Below are 21,993 nucleotides of genomic sequence, written 5' to 3'. Positions count from 1 at the left end.
ACAAAAGTGCAACTTTTCCCATTTTGGATGCGTTGTACCAAATACCAATTTGCTCTTGTTTGCAAATCCCGAAAATTTTGTATCAGGTCTGCATTATAAAACTCAAGCAAACCAGACACAAAACGTCTCTAAATCTGGTCCTAATACTCAGATTATTTTTGTCCTGCATTGGAAAGATTACTTTTTAAACTCTAAAGTGAGAGGTAGACACATGTATAAAATACAAGTTGCTATTTTTGGCTATGTTTGTATTGCAGAAATACCACAAGCACCTTTATATAAAAGAGGCCTGCAGCAATGTTATACCTTTGTATTCAGATCAGCTTAACATGTGCCACTACTCCCATACTCCTGACTCACTGGGATTTGCCTTATTTAGAGGTACAGAGCATTATCGGACGCTGTTTGATATGGTGACCATTTGCAAAACACTAAACAAAACAGTGGTAAAGGAAAAAATCAAAAGGGAGGTTTCAATGTCATTTTATTTATCTAAAGCACATATTTGGCCCCACAGGGGCCAGGATACCAAACAAGAGAAAACGTCCAGAAAAAAATTAAGATCCAGGGAAGAAAGGCCAGACTAATGCAACAAGAACAAATAGCTCAACGAAAACCAGCAACTTCGTGATTGGATTCTAGATGCGGAGATTTCCTTAATCCTCTTCTGGCATTGCAAATTTTTATTGCCAGCTTCCTTCTCATACTTCTGTTGTCCAGTGCTGACCAGCCGTTGGCACTGCACACAGACTTCATAAACTCTAGAAAAACAAAATAACATACATCAGTATCATGTTACCACCATCATTTATGGTTTTTAATACGGCTGGGCTGCCTATCAAAAGTTCAAATTCCATTATTTCATACAGTCTGCCAGATGAGATATGGTTAGCGTTACATGGTTCCTAAGTGAAACATTAAGGCCACTTGGTCAAAGTTTGGCACAGCTTAGAGCAAAGCACTGATGAAGAGGGGGCCAGAAGCTGAAGAAAAAAAAAGTTCCCTTATGAACTATGAGCCCCTGGTCCCCAATGACAGTTCTAGCCCCAAGTAGCAGTGTGTCTTCTCTGGCTCTTTCACCCATTTGAAATGCTGGGGTACTTGGAAGAAAGACTGTACAAATAAAGATGCATTGAAACAAGCATGGGCCATAGTCCTGTTCACTAGACGCGGGCAAGCTTCCTCTGCAAACAGAAAGTAATCCGTGCCAGATTTCTTTACAAAACCATCATTGAGGCAGCCAGGGCGAGTCTGAACTGTACTTGCAATAATCATATTTGGAAAACAGTCTTCTAAGAAACTAGCATAGTGACCAGAAATCAAAATAGGAGCTTACAACCAAGTGTTAGGACCAGGACCAACTGATCTAATTATTAGGGAGTTGATCCGGTCGAAATAAAAGCTGCGAGCACAGTATATTTTATAAGTGCAGTTTGCTATCACTCATTCATCCAGTTTGAGAACCTCACACCTGGACCTACAGATTTACAAATGAAATCCCAACTCAAGGCTTTGTGCCAGCTTTGCATGCTATTTTTAGCACAAGCTCAGCACAAACTGTTAAGAAATTACAAGCCACCCCCATTGCTCTTATTGTTCTTTTGCAGACAGCTGTTAAGCAATGATGGAGTCATCGTTCAATTATGATACAACCTCACATATGCAAACATAACTTAACACAATGTATAATGAATTGTCACAATCCCAGCTTGACTGAATGTTAATTTGAACATTTGTAATATCTTACCAAACAATGCATCAACCTTCTCCTCGTCAAGGACGGCTGTTCCAGCACGAGCCTTCGTTACACCTTTTGCAGATGCAAGTTCGTTAGGAGAAAAAAGTATTTCACTGATGCCATTGAGAAGAAAACCCGCATTGTCCCGCGCTGACTTGGCTTCCTCCAAGAGTTTGTGCAATTTTCTCTTTGGCACGAGTACATCTCTGAACCGTGAAGGATCGTTTGAGTCCTTTACCAACTGCTGCATATCCGTCTGCAAAATAACACAACTATTAACTATTTGCCAATATGTTAGGTTACAATCTCAAAAAATATGCATTTTGATTTGGCATCTGGTACATGGCTAACAATGTAATATTTGCTATGTTAGCTCCGGGAGTATAAATCAGCCATACTTAAATACATTGCAAGCAGAAAGATTTCAAAGTCCTCATGCAGGAAATCTACAAGGTTTGTCCTATATAAACTTTAACTGTGTTAAAAGAGTGGCAAAGAAAAGCATACCTTTTGTACAGTGAATGATCGACTGCATGTTTTTGACGATGTTATATCTGTTACATTCCGTGGATTGGTCAAAACAGACAGCGCATCTTGCAAATACTGCACAGCCAACTCACTATTGCAAGTGCCTTGCAACTGTGCTATAATCAAATAAATACACTTGTTAAAGGCAGCAGTTAATACATCCAATATACACTTAACAAGCATACTTTTTGGCAATGCATGTGTTTGGATGGGAAAAAAAAGGATTATTAATGGGAATTTTTTGCAGTTTACGTGGAAAGGTAGAATATGAAGCACGCACCTTTTAAGTGTTCGTTTTCGGCTTGTAACCGTACACACCCCTGACAGGAACCAGGGCCAACAGAAAAGCTTTCGTTTTCATTAATTATGGACAAGGAGTTGTATACCATTTCCTTAGAGAGAAAGCAAATCATAATTAGGTCATACAAGTGGAAATGCCATTTCCTATGTACCTTTAAAAAAAAAATAAGAAAATTACCCCAGTGTTGAATGATGGACTTTCCTCCGTCATCAAATGAAATGATTCTTCATTGTCCTGAGGGAGTAAAAAAAAAAGCAACCATGAGTCCATCATTTATACTGATCATATCAAAAAGTTTTCCATTTGTTTACTCGCATTTTAATAGGTATATGTACCCTATTGTTGATGAAATGAATGCACCATATTAATTCAATTTTTAAATAAGTATGAAGGCTTTTTGCAGAGATAACTGGTAGAACTTAGGTGGTTTGGGCAAAAAAAAGGCATGTTACGTTCACAAAGGAAAAAAGGCTGGCATACAGGCCTAACAATATGCAAATGTGTATAATGGCAGCACTCATTTAGCTCTGCTTACATTATGGTCACAGCTTCCGTTGCTTTCAAATGGGTCATCCTGGCAAGGGGTACGGTTCACATCCACAGGCGTTACTGCAGGTGGAAAGTCACTGTAGGCCGGGGTGTGTGAATGTGAGCCGTTAGCCACAAAACCATGTGGTGTCAAACTATGTTGTGCAAAGTGAACCATCATTTTAGGATCTTGTTTGCAGGGTCTTGTAGGAGTTACTCCACTGCGCGAAACAGCCAGCTCTTGTGTAGGAAAAAGTTTTTTGGGTTTTAACTGGCCTGGTGGTGAAAGAGAGGCATGTTTTTGCCCTTTATATTTGGCTTTAAGTGGGGACTCCAAGACAAGTTCTTTTTCACGTTCTACTCCGTCATATTTAGTTGTAGATTTTGGATGAAGGACACTTGCCATCCCTGCTAAAAGGGCCAGGTTTTCCAGTTTCTGCAAATTCATCCGCGAACTCGCATCACCAGGCTGAGAAGCTGTGCTTTCGGCATGAGTATGGTTAGCAACTCTTATGTAATCCTGACCACTCTGCTTGGCTTTTTTGTCCTTGCATCTTTTCTCAGCAATTTCTTCCTCTTGGAGCTCACGTAACACCCTCTTAAGTCTTCCAGCGCTTCCCCGATTGCCACAGTCCATCATCAACTGCTTTTCCTCCTGTGCCCTTTGAAGCAACACCTGTTTTAGGCCCTCCGTTGTGCCAGAATAGCTTGCAATTAAGTCTTCACAAATATTTTGAATCGTGAGACACTGTTTCTTCACTAAAAAAAAAAAAAAAAAACATTTTAGATATAAACTTCTAAACAGAGATAACACATTGATCACTTGCAATATATCTTCAAGCGCTAGCCAGAATATATAAATAAACATGGATTGATATTAAAGGACATGTATAATCTATCCATAACAAAGAAAGTATTCCTTATTAGACAGTACACATTGTAAGCCTGAACTTGAACCTCCTGAAAAACGTTGCCTAAGTAAAATAGTTTATCCAGAAATGGCTGCCTTATAGTAGTGCCACAAGCTAAAAGTTTCTGCTCTTTTCATAAGTGGTACATTTGTCATTGGAGAGCAATGCAAGGCATATGTAGGGCCATGCATGTTCATTTTCACTGACCATTATTGGATTAACATATTCCCAAATGTAGGATTTTACTGAATCATGTTGGTAATTAGTACCATTATCCTGCAGTTGCAATCTAATATAAAAATGTACTTATTGTGCTTACCAGATGATTGGAAAAGAATCATAGCTATAAAATCTCTCTCTTCTGTGAATGTCCGACCAGCTTCATCTACATTTTCTACCAGCCATTTACAAACAACTTCTCCGGAATTGTCCAAAACCAGAAACTCTCCATCTTTTTTAACACACACAGAGCGATCGCAAGCGAAAAATAGGACGTTGAATGAAAACATGATGATGTCCTGCTAGATATAAAAAACAGGAATTAGCTTGGGGCAGATTTAAGTTTCAGACTTATCATACAAAGCATATCTAACTGTTTCACATATTTAATTTGAGAAACTAATCACTAAAAGTACACTGACCTGGTGCACTTTATAAGTAAGATGCGTAGATTTTGCAATTCAAAGAAGTGTTAAGCATTCACTGAAGGCCACTAAGGAAATAGCCTGATTATGCAGTTTAAATAAATATATATATTTTACAGAGTTTTATTTAGCGCGAACTTGACCGGAATCTGATATCAGAGCGCTTAACATAGTACCAGTTGCATTACATGAGGACACATTCCTTTTTTTTGTAGTCTTTTATTTTGTTAGGCATGGGGAGATGAAGCGATTTGCCCAGAATCACAGAATGTTCAGTGATTGCCGAGACTAATCCAGTTACCCAGATTCGAGGTTGACCGCCCTAGCCATTATGTGGTAAAGGGAATACATTCATATGATATAATGGTAGGCAACTCCCTATAGAGCTGCAATAATTTGACTCATTGTCATCAAGCAGAAAGCAATTAAATTGGCACGGCTTGGTAACGCAATACAGCTGTACACACCATTAACCATGCCCCATCTCATCCATTAAATGACATGCTTTTAATGGTAGAAAGGGACCACTGTAAACCCCATAGGACTACGGGAAGACTTCTGATGCTGTTTGACAGGGAAAAAATAGCTAGAGTGGGTATTTCTTGGAAGAAAGGGGAATGAAAGGTAGTTGGGGCAAGGGAGCTCACATATATATGCACCATATGCAAACCACATGCACCTCAAGGCGACATGAGCAAAGAGATTTGGAGACTGTAGACAGTGTGGGAAATGCCATAGAATAACTTAAATAAGTTATTCCTAGTGGTCTCATGCACAAAGCATCATATACCGACCACATGTAAGTTCAACATAACATGCTTCTGTAAAGTGCACGTTCACCCTGAGGTATCTGGCCGCTTAACATGTTTATCATTGCCCAACTCAATGTTATTCATCTTGCCCTCCTCAGCAGGGCCAATGGTTGAGTAGACCCACCACAATCTGAAGCTTTGACCATGATGCTTTATTCCACTAAGCCACCCTACCCAGGTATTTCAAGGCATCAGGAGCAAAGAGAGAGGTTGGGAAGCAAGTAGAAACCAGGAAGAGGACAGAAAGTGTTAAAAAAAAAAACATCAGAGCGGGGAGTTACCAATTTTGAACAATCAGACATTTTATTGTAAATACCCACCCTCCTCAATCTAAACACCTGGATTAATAGAAGTGACAATTGACATTTAACTGCTGAGAACTTAATTCTACCTTAGTTACACACAGCCTCCTGTTTGCTCAGAAACAGCATGCTAATTCGAAAATTATTGGGACATAAAAACCTGCTGGGAAGCTGGCCATACGAAGCATATCCCCTTCAATTGAAGTAAAGCTACACATCAACATTTATGCAGCAGTGATGAAGGCACCCCGACTCAGTGGGTGTAACAAAGGCCTTGCAGCCCATCTTTATACAAATGCACTAAGCTATTATGCAGTATGCATTCAGATATACATGCATCTGGCACCACAAATGTGCACACAGGGGCATACCGTGAGGTTGAAGGTGTCACCAAAAAAGGAACCGGTCCATGTATTAAGTAACAAATTCTAAAGCCTAAAATCTGTGCTTAGCATAGTGTGCTGCCCCACTAGTATTTCGCTGCTTCTGTCCATTCATGTGCTCTAAAACGCAAGTAACATTACACTTACAACAAACCTAAAACTAAATCTATTCTCTGTGGCACTGGGTAGAAGGGCAAAAACATTACTGGCAGGACCCAGCAGCGCTAAGCCCAGGGTTCGTGAGCCTAGGAGCTGTACCTGCTCTGTTTACCATGAGAGGACTGGGGCTCAAAATTGGGGTTGATCTGGCAAGCAGAGACTTAACATTTCACCTACAACAAGCCAGGGCTATAGGCTTTGTCAATGAGTGTAATGTGTTTGAGAAACACGCAGCAACCCAGACTTACACTAAATATTCGAGCAGGTTTCAAAAGGGAAACGCTGTGGCATAGTGTTACAGTAATCGACTTAGAAGTATCAAATACGGGTTCGAGCCTGCACTGCGCCTATGCTTTTCAAAAAGTTTTCCTTCCATTTGCGCTCTATATTTAAAAAAGCCTCGATTTACTGGCCTCACACCATGCGCTATTTTGTAAAGTAAATCTAGTCCCTGTGGCACTGGGACTAGAGGGGCACATACATATTTAATATCACTGGCAGGACCCAGCAGCGCTAAGCCCAGGGTTCGTGAGCCTAGGAGCTGTACCTGCTCTGTTTACCATGAGAGGACTGGGGCTCAAAATTGGGGTTGATCTGGCAAGCAGAGACTTAACATTTCACCTACAACAAGCCAGGGCTATAGGCTTTGTCAATGGGTGTAATGTGTTTGAGAAACACGCAGCAACCCAGACTTACACTAAATATTCGAGCAGGTTTCAAAAGGGAAACGCTGTGGCATAGTGTTACAGTAATCGACTTAGAAGTATCAAATACGGGTTCGAGCCTGCACTGCGCCTATGCTTTTCAAAAAGTTTTCCTTCCATTTGCGCTCTATATTTAAAAAAGCCTCGATTTACTGGCCTCACACCATGCGCTATTTTGTAAAGTAAATCTAGTCCCTGGGGCACTGGGACTAGAGGGGCACATACATATTTAATATCACTGGCAGGACCCAGCAGCGCTAAGCCCAGGGTTCGTGAGCCTAGGAGCTGTACCTGCTCTGTTTACCATGAGAGGACTGGGGCTCAAAATTGGGGTTGATCTGGCAAGCAGAGACTTAACATTTCACCTACAACAAGCCAGGGCTATAGGCTTTGTCAATGAGTGTAATGTGTTTGAGAAACACGCAGCAACCCAGACTTACACTAAATATTCGAGCAGGTTTCAAAAGGGAAACGCTGTGGCATAGTGTTACAGTAATCGACTTAGAAGTATCAAATACGGGTTCGAGCCTGCACTGCGCCTATGCTTTTCAAAAAGTTTTCCTTCCATTTGCGCTCTATATTTAAAAAAGCCTCGATTTACTGGCCTCACACCATGCGCTATTTTGTAAAGTAAATCTAGTCCCTGGGGCACTGGGACTAGAGGGGCACATACATATTTAATATCACTGGCAGGACCCAGCAGCGCTAAGCCCAGGGTTCGTGAGCCTAGGAGCTGTACCTGCTCTGTTTACCATGAGAGGACTGGGGCTCAAAATTGGGGTTGATCTGGCAAGCAGAGACTTAACATTTCACCTACAACAAGCCAGGGCTATAGGCTTTGTCAATGGGTGTAATGTGTTTGAGAAACACGCAGCAACCCAGACTTACACTAAATATTCGAGCAGGTTTCAAAAGGGAAACGCTGTGGCATAGTGTTACAGTAATCGACTTAGAAGTATCAAATACGGGTTCGAGCCTGCACTGCGCCTATGCTTTTCAAAAAGTTTTCCTTCCATTTGCGCTCTATATTTAAAAAAGCCTCGATTTACTGGCCTCACACCATGCGCTATTTTGTAAAGTAAATCTAGTCCCTGGGGCACTGGGACTAGAGGGGCACATAAATATTTAATATCACTGGCAGGACCCAGCAGCGCTAAGCCCAGGGTTCGTGAGCCTAGGAGCTGTACCTGCTCTGTTTACCATGAGAGGACTGGGGCTCAAAATTGGGGTTGATCTGGCAAGCAGAGACTTAACATTTCACCTACAACAAGCCAGGGCTATAGGCTTTGTCAATGGGTGTAATGTGTTTGAGAAACACGCAGCAACCCAGACTTACACTAAATATTCGAGCAGGTTTCAAAAGGGAAACGCTGTGGCATAGTGTTACAGTAATCGACTTAGAAGTATCAAATACGGGTTCGAGCCTGCACTGCGCCTATGCTTTTCAAAAAGTTTTCCTTCCATTTGCGCTCTATATTTAAAAAAGCCTCGATTTACTGGCCTCACACCATGCGCTATTTTGTAAAGTAAATCTAGTCCCTGGGGCACTGGGACTAGAGGGGCACATAAATATTTAATATCACTGGCAGGACCCAGCAGCGCTAAGCCCAGGGTTCGTGAGCCTAGGAGCTGTACCTGCTCTGTTTACCATGAGAGGACTGGGGCTCAAAATTGGGGTTGATCTGGCAAGCAGAGACTTAACATTTCACCTACAACAAGCCAGGGCTATAGGCTTTGTCAATGAGTGTAATGTGTTTGAGAAACACGCAGCAACCCAGACTTACACTAAATATTCGAGCAGGTTTCAAAAGGGAAACGCTGTGGCATAGTGTTACAGTAATCGACTTAGAAGTATCAAATACGGGTTCGAGCCTGCACTGCGCCTATGCTTTTCAAAAAGTTTTCCTTCCATTTGCGCTCTATATTTAAAAAAGCCTCGATTTACTGGCCTCACACCATGCGCTATTTTGTAAAGTAAATCTAGTCCCTGGGGCACTGGGACTAGAGGGGCACATACATATTTAATATCACTGGCAGGACCCAGCAGCGCTAAGCCCAGGGTTCGTGAGCCTAGGAGCTGTACCTGCTCTGTTTACCATGAGAGGACTGGGGCTCAAAATTGGGGTTGATCTGGCAAGCAGAGACTTAACATTTCACCTACAACAAGCCAGGGCTATAGGCTTTGTCAATGGGTGTAATGTGTTTGAGAAACACGCAGCAACCCAGACTTACACTAAATATTCGAGCAGGTTTCAAAAGGGAAACGCTGTGGCATAGTGTTACAGTAATCGACTTAGAAGTATCAAATACGGGTTCGAGCCTGCACTGCGCCTATGCTTTTCAAAAAGTTTTCCTTCCATTTGCGCTCTATATTTAAAAAAGCCTCGATTTACTGGCCTCACACCATGCGCTATTTTGTAAAGTAAATCTAGTCCCTGGGGCACTGGGACTAGAGGGGCACATACATATTTAATATCACTGGCAGGACCCAGCAGCGCTAAGCCCAGGGTTCGTGAGCCTAGGAGCTGTACCTGCTCTGTTTACCATGAGAGGACTGGGGCTCAAAATTGGGGTTGATCTGGCAAGCAGAGACTTAACATTTCACCTACAACAAGCCAGGGCTATAGGCTTTGTCAATGAGTGTAATGTGTTTGAGAAACACGCAGCAACCCAGACTTACACTAAATATTCGAGCAGGTTTCAAAAGGGAAACGCTGTGGCATAGTGTTACAGTAATCGACTTAGAAGTATCAAATACGGGTTCGAGCCTGCACTGCGCCTATGCTTTTCAAAAAGTTTTCCTTCCATTTGCGCTCTATATTTAAAAAAGCCTCGATTTACTGGCCTCACACCATGCGCTATTTTGTAAAGTAAATCTAGTCCCTGGGGCACTGGGACTAGAGGGGCACATACATATTTAATATCACTGGCAGGACCCAGCAGCGCTAAGCCCAGGGTTCGTGAGCCTAGGAGCTGTACCTGCTCTGTTTACCATGAGAGGACTGGGGCTCAAAATTGGGGTTGATCTGGCAAGCAGAGACTTAACATTTCACCTACAACAAGCCAGGGCTATAGGCTTTGTCAATGGGTGTAATGTGTTTGAGAAACACGCAGCAACCCAGACTTACACTAAATATTCGAGCAGGTTTCAAAAGGGAAACGCTGTGGCATAGTGTTACAGTAATCGACTTAGAAGTATCAAATACGGGTTCGAGCCTGCACTGCGCCTATGCTTTTCAAAAAGTTTCCCTTCCATTTGCGCTCTATAATTAAAGAAGGCTCGATTTACTGGCCTCACACCATGCGCTATTTTGTAAACTAAATCTAGTCCCTGATGGGGAACTGGGTAGAAGCTAGGCCACATTACTGGTAGGCCCCAGGGTCCGGGTCAGCTAGGGTGCCTGCTCTTATAGGCGAGGGAGGCCCCGCTCTTGCAGAATCCGGGTATTGGTCTCAGCTCGGGGGTGCGTTGACTGCACGTGCGCGCGCTATCGTGTCGATGCACATCAGCCTATATCTCGAGTAAGCTGGACCTCAGCTGCAGCATGTCTTACCTGAATAAATGTGGAATCCCTCAAGTTTTCCTGCTTTCAGAAGGTCAAGTTTGAAAATATAGAGACCGAAGCCGATCCATCGTGCCCTTTTTATGGCCATTGCACCCTCGCTGAATTCGTCCTTGCAGCAGACCAATGACGTCACTTCCGGCGTTCCCGGATGTGCGTAGTCTTCGGGAGCCTACCTGATTACTTCAGGTATATGCCTAAAGGTGAGCGCAAGCATGCTGTAATGTTAACATTTTGGGTATTTAATTGTTGCATGTGTATTTGCATTAAACAGTTAAGGGAGCGCAGAACTGCTGTCTATTGAGGACCCGGGTTCGAGTCCCAGCGCGGGCAGGCATTATTAGGTTTTGATGCGTTTCTGTAAAAAAGTTATTTCAGTTTGTGGGGACTTTTAGTAAATAATATGTAACTGATAAATATGGTGTGCAAGGGCCTTGAATTCCTCTCGCTGAGCCTCGCTGCTTTATTCCTTATTGAAACAGTTGCATCTGATTGGATCCTAAGCTGACTCCACATGAGCAGCGTGCTCGCAGGAAATCAGGTTTTCCGATGTTGAAATCTTAAAATGATGATTTACGATCCTGCTGCCGATCGAGCAACCATTTGTCTGGTACTTTTTAAATTCAGACTAACTGAATGTGTATAGCTGTGTTTCTGCCTCTTTCACAGATATCCTTGTGTGCAGTTTAGAAGTTACTATCGGACTGACCTATCATCAAAGAGCTGCATACAAAATTTGCTTTTTTGTGTTGTGATATAGTTAGAACTTCTCCATTCTTTCAAATGTTACAAAAAAGAGTTTTTTTGGGCAGTTATAACTTTTTATCTGTAAAGCCAACCCCCAACCACTATATACTCTTTAAATCCTGAGTTTGTGCTTCTCCAGAAAAAAACCCTCGTATAATATACTGCCCACCATCTGTGGATGACTTGATTTCTAAACCTTGTAATCATCATTGGCTTATGTGAAATTCCCCGTAGACTGATTTATTGTCTATGTATAATGTGTGCTGTTATGTAAAGTACTGTGAGACCCTACACTCATGAGTAACGCTCTACAACAAATGGCATGGATATGAGAGAGAGCCAACGGCGAGATGAGGGGCACTAGTGGAGGGTGGCAAGGAGGGAATCCGAGGAGGAGGTCATGGGGTGGGGGTACTACAGAGAGATGAGGGGCACTGCCGGAGGGTGGCAGTGAGGGAATCTGAGGAAGGGGTCATGGGGTAGGGAAATTACAGAGAGATCAGGGGCACCTGTGGAGGGTGGCAGTTAAGGAGTCCGAGGAGGAGGTCACGGGGGGGACGGGACTACGAAGCGATGAGGGGCGCTGGTGGATAGTGGCAGTGAGGGGATCTGAGGAGGAGGTCATGGGCTGTGGGGGAGCTCGGAGAGATGAGAGGCACTGGTGGAGGGTGGTAGTTAGGGTGACTGAGGAGTAGGCAGTGAGAGGGAGTGGCTACGGTGAGATGAGGGGCACTGTTTGAGGTTGGTAGTTAAGTTATCTACAGAGAAAGAGGTGAAAGAAGATGTCAAAAACACTTTTGCTCCAGCACTAAAGCCGGACGATTAGGACAACTGTGGAGCATACTTTAACATGCATGCTAATTAGATTTACTGCTATTTTCAATGTTTCAAGTTTGAAGGTGATTTTACTATTGTATTTTACTGGGAATAATGAAAGTGGAACTGAATGGTGGCTGATATGGGGATGGGGATGGGGATGTCTTTTGCGCTTGTTAAAATTATTTCACCCTAGTTTATTTATTTTTTATTTACATTGAAATATAGCGGACGCGTGTTTTGTGTTCTACACATGTGACAGCGTGTCCATCTCCTCTGTTGCACGAGGGACTAAATAATCTGCGTGTTCATGTGGGGGCACTTTTATCAGTGTTTATTCTGCTCTGTGTTTCCCTCATGGTTGTACGGAATGCATGCATAGTGCTTACTACCCCTAACAAGCACCTAAAGCGAACCGCAGGCCCCCTCGCCGTGCAGCAATCCCACCCTGCGGGTGCCACCTTCCTCTGCATAAGCCCGGTATTTGTAAACCTCACCCTCACAACCCTCTCACCCTCACACCCCCTCACACCCTCACCATCACCATCACCCTCACACCCCCTCACCCTCACACCACCTCATCCTCACCTCACACACCCTCACCTACCCTCACCCTCACATCCCCTCACCCTCACACACCCTCACCCCCACACGCCCTCACCCTGCCTCACACCCCCTCACCCTCAACCACTCACACCCCCACACCCACTCACCCTCACTCACCCTCACACACCCTCACTCCCTTTCACACCCTCAGCCGCCCTCACTCACCCGCCCTCACTCACCCTCACACCCCCTCACCCTCACACCTCCTCACCCTCACACCTCCTCACCCTCACACCTCCTCACTCTCACACTCCCTCATCCTCACACCACCTCATCCCACACACCCTCACACACCCTCACCTACCCTCACCCACACTCACCCTCACATCCCCTCACCCTCACACACCCTCACCCCCACACGCCCTCACCCTGCCTCACACCCCCTCACCCACTCACACCCCCACACCCTCCTACTCACTCACACCACCACACCACCTCACCCACCCCCTCACCCTTACACCCCTCAGTCTCACACACCCTCACTCACCCTCACTCTCACACACCCTTAACCTCACACATCCTCACCCTCACCCTCTCACACACCCTCACCCTCTCACACACCCTCACCCTCTCACACACCCTCACCACTCTACCACTCTACCGCACTCACTCTACCGCACTCCCTCTATTGCACCTACTCTACCACTCTACCGCCCTCACTCTACCGGCCGCACTCTACCGCCCGCACTCTTCCACCCCACCTCTTTCTTTAACTCCCTGTTCTCTTCTGCTGTGCTGATCTGCTGCTCTCTTCCACCCGCCTCAGTCTTTAACTCCCTGGTCTCTTCTCCTGTGCTGATCTGCTCCTCTCTTCCACCCACCTCCTTCTCTAACTCCCTGTTCTCTTCTCTTCTCCTGTGCTGATCTGCTGCTCTCTTCCACCCCGCCTCCTTCTTTAACTCCCTGTTCTCTTCTGCTTTGCTGATCTGCTGCTCTCTTCCACCCGTCTCCTTCTTTAACTCCCTGTTCTCTTCTGCTGTGCTGATCTGCTGCTCTCTTCCACATACATCCTTCTCTAACCGCACACACACATACATACAACCACGCACACACACACACACAACCACACAAACACACACAACCACAACACACACACAATCTCACACACACACACACAACCACACACACACAACCACACACACACACACACAACCACACACACAACCACGAACACAACCACACACACACACACACAACCACACACACAACCACACACACAAACACACACACAACCACACACACAACCACACACACAACCACACACACAACCACACACACAACCACACACTCAACAAGACACTTTTTACATGTACAAACTTTTACCATTAAAAATTAAAAACAACAATATTAGGTCACTATCCTTTATTTATAACATTTTACACAAAATTGTGAGTTTGCACATCAATACATGTAAAAAAGGACAAAACTAAACATGTAACTTTACTAATGCTATAAATGTAACATTTTGTAGATTTATAACTATTCACTTTACAAAAAACAAAATTAATACTTTTATAATTTGAAAAAATATAAACAAACAAAAAAAATTACATTTGCAACACCAAAAGGTCAAACTTTTCTATTGCGAGACCTATTGCATTTTTAATGCTTGTTTTGGTTTGTGGCTAACACACTTACTTTCCTGCCCTCTACTGAGGCTGGGATTTACCCATAAGGTTCATCTCCCTTATTGTTGTTTATCTATATATTCAGGGGACAGACAGGGAGTCCCATTACTGCCTGTACAGGCAAATACCCTTTCTCTCTTCATTGTTTACCAAGTAGTTTTAAATGCCAAGTCAAAGTGGAATAATACCAGGCGAGGAACTCAAAGTATTGTCTCTGCGCGAAAGACCCACAGCTCAATTTCCATATTTAAAGTGTTTCAATCTGTTCTCCACAGTATGTACATCTGTTGAATGTGCAAATAATTATTCAAGACTATTGGAAGCCGAAAAAATGATGGAAGTGAATGAAGGAGGACAACTTAGAAAAGGAAAGAAACGTGGGCCATACAAAAAATGGTTATTAGAGGTAAGCGCACATTATAAAACATTACACTGAATCTGTTCAGAGGACACTTCAATCTACAAAACATTTTTACTCACAGCGGCCAGTAACCTCAGAAGACACTCTCTTTTATAATGACAATTATATTAAAGCCTGCTTTCTACACTAGTCATTTTCAACTGGACATTTGCCTCGAATTGCATTGAGGTTTGTATTTAGAGATTAGGGTGATATAAATTGTCCAATATACAGAGACACTAAGATCTAGTTAATAGCACTTCAGATGGCTCATATTTCTTTTTGAAACAGCAGTGTCAAAGAGGCTTCCTTGGAAAGAGAATGATCTGCTCTGCATGATTTTTGATGTACCCTGCTGATTTCTTTCGTGTGACTGTTTAGTTAGGCAAGTCCTTAATAGAAGAAACATGTAAGTAAGTAAGTAAATGTTGTCTATGCACTTAATATATTACTGTAATCGTCTTCAAATTCATGTTCTGCGGAGACAAAACAATGCGTTTTGCAATTAAATGGCGCAGTAATTTTAACGTGATCACAAAGTTAAATTGTCCAGTTTTGAGAATACATTATTAACCGAATAAGTCACCAAACTATCTTCTCTGATTTGACTTTTAGAAGTTGCAAAAAGTCCTGTGCTACACGTTATAAGTGCTAAATTCAATTAATTGGTCTTTTTCTGTATGAGAGTAGACAGAACATTTCATTAAGGAAGCAGATGACAACATTATACAATATGCAGCACCAAAGAAAGTAAAAGAAGGATCCTTGCAGACTTCAAGCACAGCAGATGACAGTATCCCCACAGGTACAGTATGAAATTATATACTCTCTTTTATACCGCTTGCATTAACAATTTGATGCATGAAAGTGTATAGTTTGAAAGCGCATCACCTGCAAAAATGAAGGGCCTCATCAACCCACATTGAGTTTCTGCCACATAAAATGTACTTGGTTACTGACACATAATACATTTACAATCAAATTAAACATATTTTGCTTACTAAATGTACAATAACATATTTTCTTTTGTTACAGTTCTTCATACATCACCTTCTGCAGAGCACTGTACATTGCATTCAGACAACAGTACAGCATTACCAGATTATACCCCACCAGTAGATGACACAGATGGAGATCCAATTGACGCTGTTTGGGATACACTTTGTAGCAGCTTAAAAGGTGAAATGGATGCTCAGCTTAAAGATGATTTAATTAATGACTCGGATTCTGGTTTTGAACAACTTATGGATCAAGTTGGATATACCATTCAAAATGAGTACGAAGAAATTAAAATTTGTTCTGATCAAACTAATACCACAGATGAATCAACACCTATTTTTGAGGGCTCCAACAAATGTTTAGGGGTGGTCATACTATTGCTTTGTTGCTTTATTATTCGTTTTCGCTTGAGTGATGAGGCAGCTGGCTATATGCTTAATCTCATCTATTTGCTCTTGCCATGTGATAATAGAATGTTCAAAACTATGTATCACCTTCACAAATATATAAAAAAAAGTGTTAAGGCCCCACATATTACTTACTATTGTGCCACTTGCTATACACATGTTGATAAAAACACTCAGACCTGTCCTAACCAACATTGTTTGAAAGATTTGATTCAAAGTGACTCAGTCTCTTATTTCATTCAGCATAGCCTAATTGCACAGTTACAGACTATGTTTAGGCGGAAACATTTTACAGAAAAGGTAAGGAAACATCGATTTGATCACTATATGGAGAATGAGAAACAAACAATGAAAGATGTATATGATGGGAAAATGTATTTGGATTTATTCAAGAGTGGATTCCTGAAAAACCCTAACAGCCTTTCATTTGCAATGAACACAGATGGTGTTCCTGTATTTAAAAGTTCTAAAATATCAATGTGGCCAGTGTACTTAATGGTAAATGAGCTGCCTGTATCCCAAAGAAAGCTGCGTGAAAATATATTACTGTATGGTATTTGGGTTTCCACAAAAAAGCCAATAATGTGGTCTTTCTTAAAACCATTATATGAGGAACTTGCACAGCTGGAAAGTGGAGTGTCATTTCAAGATCATAACAATTGTAGTTTTACTTGCCATGCTACACTTCTGACAATCACATGTGATTTACCAGCTCGTTGTCTTGTTTCAAACAGTACCCAGTTTAATGGGAAATTTGGGTGCTGGCATTGTCTACAAGAGGGTGAAGTGACTGTTTCAGGAAAAGGGCACTGTAGAGTATTTCCTTACAATGCTGAAAACCCAAAAGGCCCACCAAGGACACTCGATACTATTAAATCTGATGTAAACAGTGCAATAGCTAATATCGAGAGTGGACTTTCTGATTACAGTGTAAGAGGGATCAAAGGTCCCATGTGGTTCATGTTTTTGAAACATTTTTGTGTAACCAGAGGGTTTGTGATTGATTACATGCATGGTGTCTGCAGTGGCATTATGAAATTGTTGATGACCATCTGGTTCACTAAAGAATACAAGCATCATTCATACTCTTTTTATGATAAAGTCAAAATAGTTAATGTATATTTGAAACAGATAAAACCCACACTGGACGTTAGTAGAGTTCCAAGGTCTGTTGATGAACTACCATATTGGAAGGCCTCAGAGTTTCGAAACTTTCTTTTATTTTATGGAATGCCTGTGTTAAAACATGTTTTAGATAGATCACGCTATTTACACTTTTGTTTACTTATGAAAGCAATTCATAAGCTTTTAAATGATGACATTAGCCAGGAAGATTTAAATATAGCAGAACAGTGTTTACTTTTGTTTGTGCAACTGTTTAATGATTTATATGAAAAAAGATTTTTAACAATGAACGTTCATCAATTGGTCCACTTAGTAGACAGTGTAAGAGCAACAGGGCCTCTGTTTACTGCTAATTGTTTTGTTTTTGAAGATCTTAATGGTTTTCTTTTACAACATGTGCATGGTACAGTAGGCATAGAAACACAAATTCTAGATGCAGTAAATATGATACAAGTAATACCTGTGTTAATGGAAAATCATTTGCCTCCTGATAGTGTGGAGGCTGAATTTTACCAGAGTATGATGTGTTCATATAATAGAAAGAGACAGCGATACTTAAAAATAGAAAAATGCATTTACAGTGTTGGTTCTACATACCCTTACAGCTTAACAGAGAATGAATATATAGCAGTAACTCAGCTCACTCATATTTTAGGCTCGGATGTAGTAGCCTTTAACAAAATATTTTTAGAACAAAGCAATCTTCTTGTTTACAGCTCTAATTACACTCGTATTCAGAGGAGAGACCAAAGTGTAATAAAATATGAAACAGAACCTGGAGTGTTTGCTTATGGCAGAGTCACTAGATTCATTCAGTGTAAGCAGGCAGACGTGTCTGTTAACCTAGCTCTCATGGTTCCACTTAAGTGTGAATACTATGACATCAGGGAACCAGTTCATCTGGTAGTAGTAGATAACAACATCACAGCTATCAGGCTATCAATGATAAAATGTGCCTGTTTTTACATTCAGGTAGAACATGAATCATTTGTAAGTGAAATGCCAAATCGATTTGAAATAGATTAAGGCAAATCATGATAGAAATTTCTCCTACATGCACGTCTCTTTTTATAGCACATTTGATTAGAAATCATCTTGATAAGCATTCTTAACCTGTGCTCCAAGGACACCTAGGGGTCCGCAACACCTACGCAGGAGTCCTAGACTGCTCATAAAACACAGAATTGTTGGCCAAATAATAAAGTGCATATCAATATAGAAGCAAAATGTACAACTGAAATATCTAAACATTTTTATAAATGTGCAGCAAATAATTAATTTGGTATCCTCACATTGATTTTGTGAAGCAGTGCAAGTACATCAAATACAATATAGTATGCCTAATGGCTGGTCTCAATTGAGTTTAGAAAAGCTTCAACCTTCCCATTAAAATTAAAAAAAAGTTTGCATTTGTTTGTGAATTCAATGAAATATTTAATAATTTGTGTATTTGTTTGATGAATGCTTGTTTCTGTCATCTTGTGTATTATTTTGCGGTGAAAATCAATAAATATGACATGGATAAATAAAGATTTGTCTGCATAATATGCCTCCAGTGATTGCATAATGTGCAGCATTTATTTCTGTTACGTTATTTAGTCTATCCTGCGACAAATTTTCATACTTCATTGTCCCTTAACTTCATTGACTATGCATACAATGGCCAATGTTCATCTTTATTAATGTTAGGCATTGATCCTTTTACAGTGGATACTTATTTTACATGTTTTGTACAAAGAGAAAGTGACAAACATAAAAAAAAATGTGTTACACAATAACCTATGACTTATGCACAGTTTGGTAAAGCACATTGTATGCTCAGTTGTGTATAATAGAAAACGTAGATGTCGTTTTGCGTTTATCTGCAATTAATCTGGCAATCATCCAACAGTTTGTATTTTTCTAGGAAAACTGAAAAAAAAGGGGTGGACAGGCTCTTTAAATAGACAAGCAATTCCTGTTAAAATCACCAGAAGCAAAAACATCTAATAGAAAACACAATAGTACCTTTGAAGTAATCAGATACTTATTTTCAATTCATCCCAAAGTCATCAGGAACATCTCATCTCGTAAAGTTATCGGATAGTCATTTTCAAGTCACCCTTAAATCATCAGGAAAAACGACACCTTCTGAAGTCATCAGATACTGATTTTCAAGTCATCCTTAAATCATTACGAATAATGACACCTATTAAAGTCATCGGGTACTCATTTTCAAGTCATCCGTAAATCATCAGGCTCAGCTTCTCAGCTTTGCTGATGACTTCAAGAGCTTGATGATGTCTGATGGTGTGAAAATGACTTCTAATGTAGTTGGATGACCATCGAATGACTCTAGGATGGCTTCTAAAGTAATCCTGTTTGACCTGGGGCTGCAGGCGGTGTGCTAGAGTCGATGGCCTCCTGGTGGTCAGTGCGGGGCATTCAGGCCCGCCCTATCCAGCGCTGCGTGGGCGACCGGCAACGGCCAGCCGAAAGGAATGGATGGGAGTTAGCGGCGCTGACTAGGGGGCTCTGGCAACCCCGTCAACGGGGGCAAAAATCCAGGCACAGTACCGCGGGCCCCACCTCCGAGGCTGCGGGCTTGCGTAGGTCGCCGCCGGGCTCTATGCATCTTCTGTGGGCCTGGTTTAACCCCGGGCCGGGGATCGCCGCGGCCCAGGGCGCCGGCAAGGCCTGAGGTCCGCTTGCCGCACGTTGCTCGGGCTCAGCGGGGGCCCCGCAATACATCTTTGCGGCCGGATGTCGCCAAGGGCAGTGCTAAAGCGACTCCTTCCCGCGGCGTGGGTTGCTGGTTGATTTTCACCGGCGGTGCCGGGTGTAGCCCTCCCGGTGGGTCGCCCGGTGAACGGCTTTACTCATATCAGATAACACATGAATCCCACCTACAAGGGAAGTAATAGTTAAGCATACACTTATGAAACATTCACAGTCTACTCTTGGCGACCTATTCCCTGATGGCCATGTTATACAGCTAGCAGACACCACCAGGGCATAGGATGCCTCCTATATGGGCCTCTTCGTCTTCAAAAGAATCCAGAGTACCCTCAGGTCTCTTTTACCTACATACCCTCTTCCACTGATCATTAGTAATAAAAGCGTCAGTTGGGACAAATGACATCCAAACTATACAGTGCTTGCCTAGTACTACGACCAGATACAACCACCCGAGTAAGAGATCTGGGAGAGGGAGTTGGGAATACCATTAACTGACCAGATATGAAAGTACTGCTGCGAGCAAATAAAGCGATTCTCCATTAATCACAGACATAAACTGACTCATTTTAAATACCTACACAGATATTATCTTTCCCCTGCAGACATCGCAAAGTTTGACCCTGCCAGGTCTGCTGCATGCTTGAAATGTCAGGCCCCCAGTGCAGATTTTGCTCATCTCACCTGGACATGCCTGGTTATTGCTAAATACTAAGAGAACATATATGCCCTGATTTACAACATGACCGACTTCGAATTGACCCCCAATCCAGTAGTTGCCCTGCTAGGCTACACTCATTGTGCCCCACGGGATCCGCTATTCAGTCTCTAGGGCATTGCTCATTGGAAAGAAGGAGCTATCCCTGAGGTGGGGGGCACCCAAACCACCCTCAACCAAAGACTGGTTTGAAAACATGAGCAGGTGCAAAAGTTTGGGAGAAGAATATGCTAATTTACAACCACTCACATCACGGCCCAAGGGTATTTGGTACCACTTCCGTCAGTATTTGCACACACTGGAAAGTGAGCAAGGGACTCACGTCTGAGCATACCCTGCCAACTTAGGGTGAACAAAGAAAGACCAAAGGTGATGATGGACGGAGCGTTGACAATACAAACACTCACCCCCAGTCAACTGATCTGGGTTTAATCCATCACCGTTCTTTAGCTCACTCCGCCACCCCAGTTCAGACATGGCCATATGCAAATCAGTCTGACCCTGTGCCTCATGGAAACAGTCCAGCCCGAACTGCCAAGCCATGTCTTCCCTGGACCGGAATCAAGCTCCATTGTTTTCTCAATTTGCACAGCATTAACTACTTGTATAGGACATTGGAACAAGAGCAGCCTCTTTATTCTTTTGGCTTCAGTAAGATAATGGTACTGCGGTGCCACTGATAAGCTAAATGTGTAACGTACTGCATCAGTTCCTAGTACGAAAACGTATTCAGGTTTTATTTATTGTAGAAAGTTATAATTCATTTGACATGCATGTAAATAAATTAAATAACTGGGCAATTTAAAGTTGATGTAATACCAGAGAGTAACAAATGCCTCGTGTCCAGTTTAGTATTTAAAAAAACAAAGAAAAAAAAGCTGTCTCTTGTGAGAGGCTGTAGAAGATCGCAAAGAATCGTCATCTGACAAGACGAGTTATTGACTACAAACCTACAAAGTCTTTGTGTGCCTTCTCTCATATGCCTACGCCTCTTCTGTCCCGTGTCTTTATCGTCAGCACACTCTTGGACATATTTGGCATTGTTCAAATAGAAGGAAATTAGTGGGTTCCACATCGTTCCCACAACAAAATTTCGATCTACAGGTTGCTGGTGACTTGAGCTTGAGAGTAAGCGCGATTTGACTCTAAAACTAGTGCCTGCAAGTAGTACTTAGTTGTTTCAAGGAAGTCAGGTTACATTATAGCAAGTCTGCCTATGCTTTTATCATGCCAAGGAATGGTACGTTTGCTGTTTACGA

At 42.2% G+C, this 21,993-nt stretch overlaps 3 protein-coding genes across 9 annotated transcripts in view; 1 reads left to right on the top strand and 2 right to left on the bottom strand.

Annotated features, from left to right (window-relative positions):
* The window catches only part of BAIAP2 (BAR/IMD domain containing adaptor protein 2), a 494,598-nt gene that overhangs the window by 34,520 nt on the left and 438,085 nt on the right, over positions 1-21,993 (bottom strand). For 2 of the 7 annotated variants that reach the window (XM_078654132.1, XM_078654134.1), the window contains one exon: positions 14,775-15,246. The exons of 4 other annotated variants lie outside the window; for them this stretch is intronic. Coding sequence is in view for 1 of the 3 variants with exons in the window: in XM_078654134.1 (XP_078510260.1) it covers positions 15,240-15,246 (7 nt within the window). In the remaining 2 variants the exon portion in view is untranslated. Of the gene's footprint in view, positions 1-14,774; positions 15,247-21,993 lie in introns of those variants that run through there. One more of the 7 variants, XM_078654133.1, reaches the window with a different exon arrangement.
* On the bottom strand, positions 552-4,969 carry LOC144767235 (uncharacterized). The gene is made up of 7 exons (XM_078650767.1): positions 4,326-4,969; positions 3,103-3,854; positions 2,745-2,801; positions 2,547-2,658; positions 2,246-2,382; positions 1,748-1,994; positions 552-761 (listed from the first exon to the last, which is right to left on the bottom strand). The coding sequence occupies exons 1-7, from the start codon at positions 4,513-4,515 to the stop codon at positions 607-609; spliced, it is 1,650 nt and encodes a 549-aa protein (XP_078506893.1). The 5' UTR covers positions 4,516-4,969; the 3' UTR covers positions 552-606.
* On the top strand, positions 14,534-19,859 carry LOC144769936 (uncharacterized). The gene is made up of 3 exons (XM_078654128.1): positions 14,534-14,776; positions 15,461-15,575; positions 15,806-19,859. Exons 1-3 carry the CDS (start codon positions 14,534-14,536, stop codon positions 18,325-18,327), a joined length of 2,880 nt encoding a protein of 959 aa, XP_078510254.1. The 3' UTR covers positions 18,328-19,859.

This window comes from Lissotriton helveticus, chromosome 7 (genome assembly GCF_964261635.1).
Source record: "Lissotriton helveticus chromosome 7, aLisHel1.1, whole genome shotgun sequence".
Taxonomy (NCBI): domain Eukaryota; kingdom Metazoa; phylum Chordata; class Amphibia; order Caudata; family Salamandridae; genus Lissotriton; species Lissotriton helveticus.
The sequence above is the reverse complement of the archived record's forward strand: the minus strand, read 5'-3'. Positions and strand labels throughout refer to the sequence as shown.

What these genes read in the sequence shown, in the direction of transcription:
- LOC144767235 (XM_078650767.1), bottom strand. Translation starts at nt 4,515, where the DNA reads ATGTTTTCATTCAACGTCCTATTTTTCGCTTGCGATCGCTCTGTGTGT. An exon ending in GATTCTTTTCCAATCATCTG is followed by an intron (nt 3,855 to 4,325) that starts GTAAGCACAATA and finishes TTTTTTTTTTAG; the next exon opens with TGAAGAAACAGTGTCTCACG. An exon ending in GATCATTCACTGTACAAAAG is followed by an intron (nt 1,995 to 2,245) that starts GTATGCTTTTCT and finishes GTTATTTTGCAG; the next exon opens with ACGGATATGCAGCAGTTGGT.
- LOC144769936 (XM_078654128.1), top strand. Translation starts at nt 14,534, where the DNA reads ATGCCAAGTCAAAGTGGAATAATACCAGGCGAGGAACTCAAAGTATTG. An exon ending in ACAAAAAATGGTTATTAGAG is followed by an intron (nt 14,777 to 15,460) that starts GTAAGCGCACAT and finishes GTATGAGAGTAG; the next exon opens with ACAGAACATTTCATTAAGGA. An exon ending in AGATGACAGTATCCCCACAG is followed by an intron (nt 15,576 to 15,805) that starts GTACAGTATGAA and finishes CTTTTGTTACAG; the next exon opens with TTCTTCATACATCACCTTCT.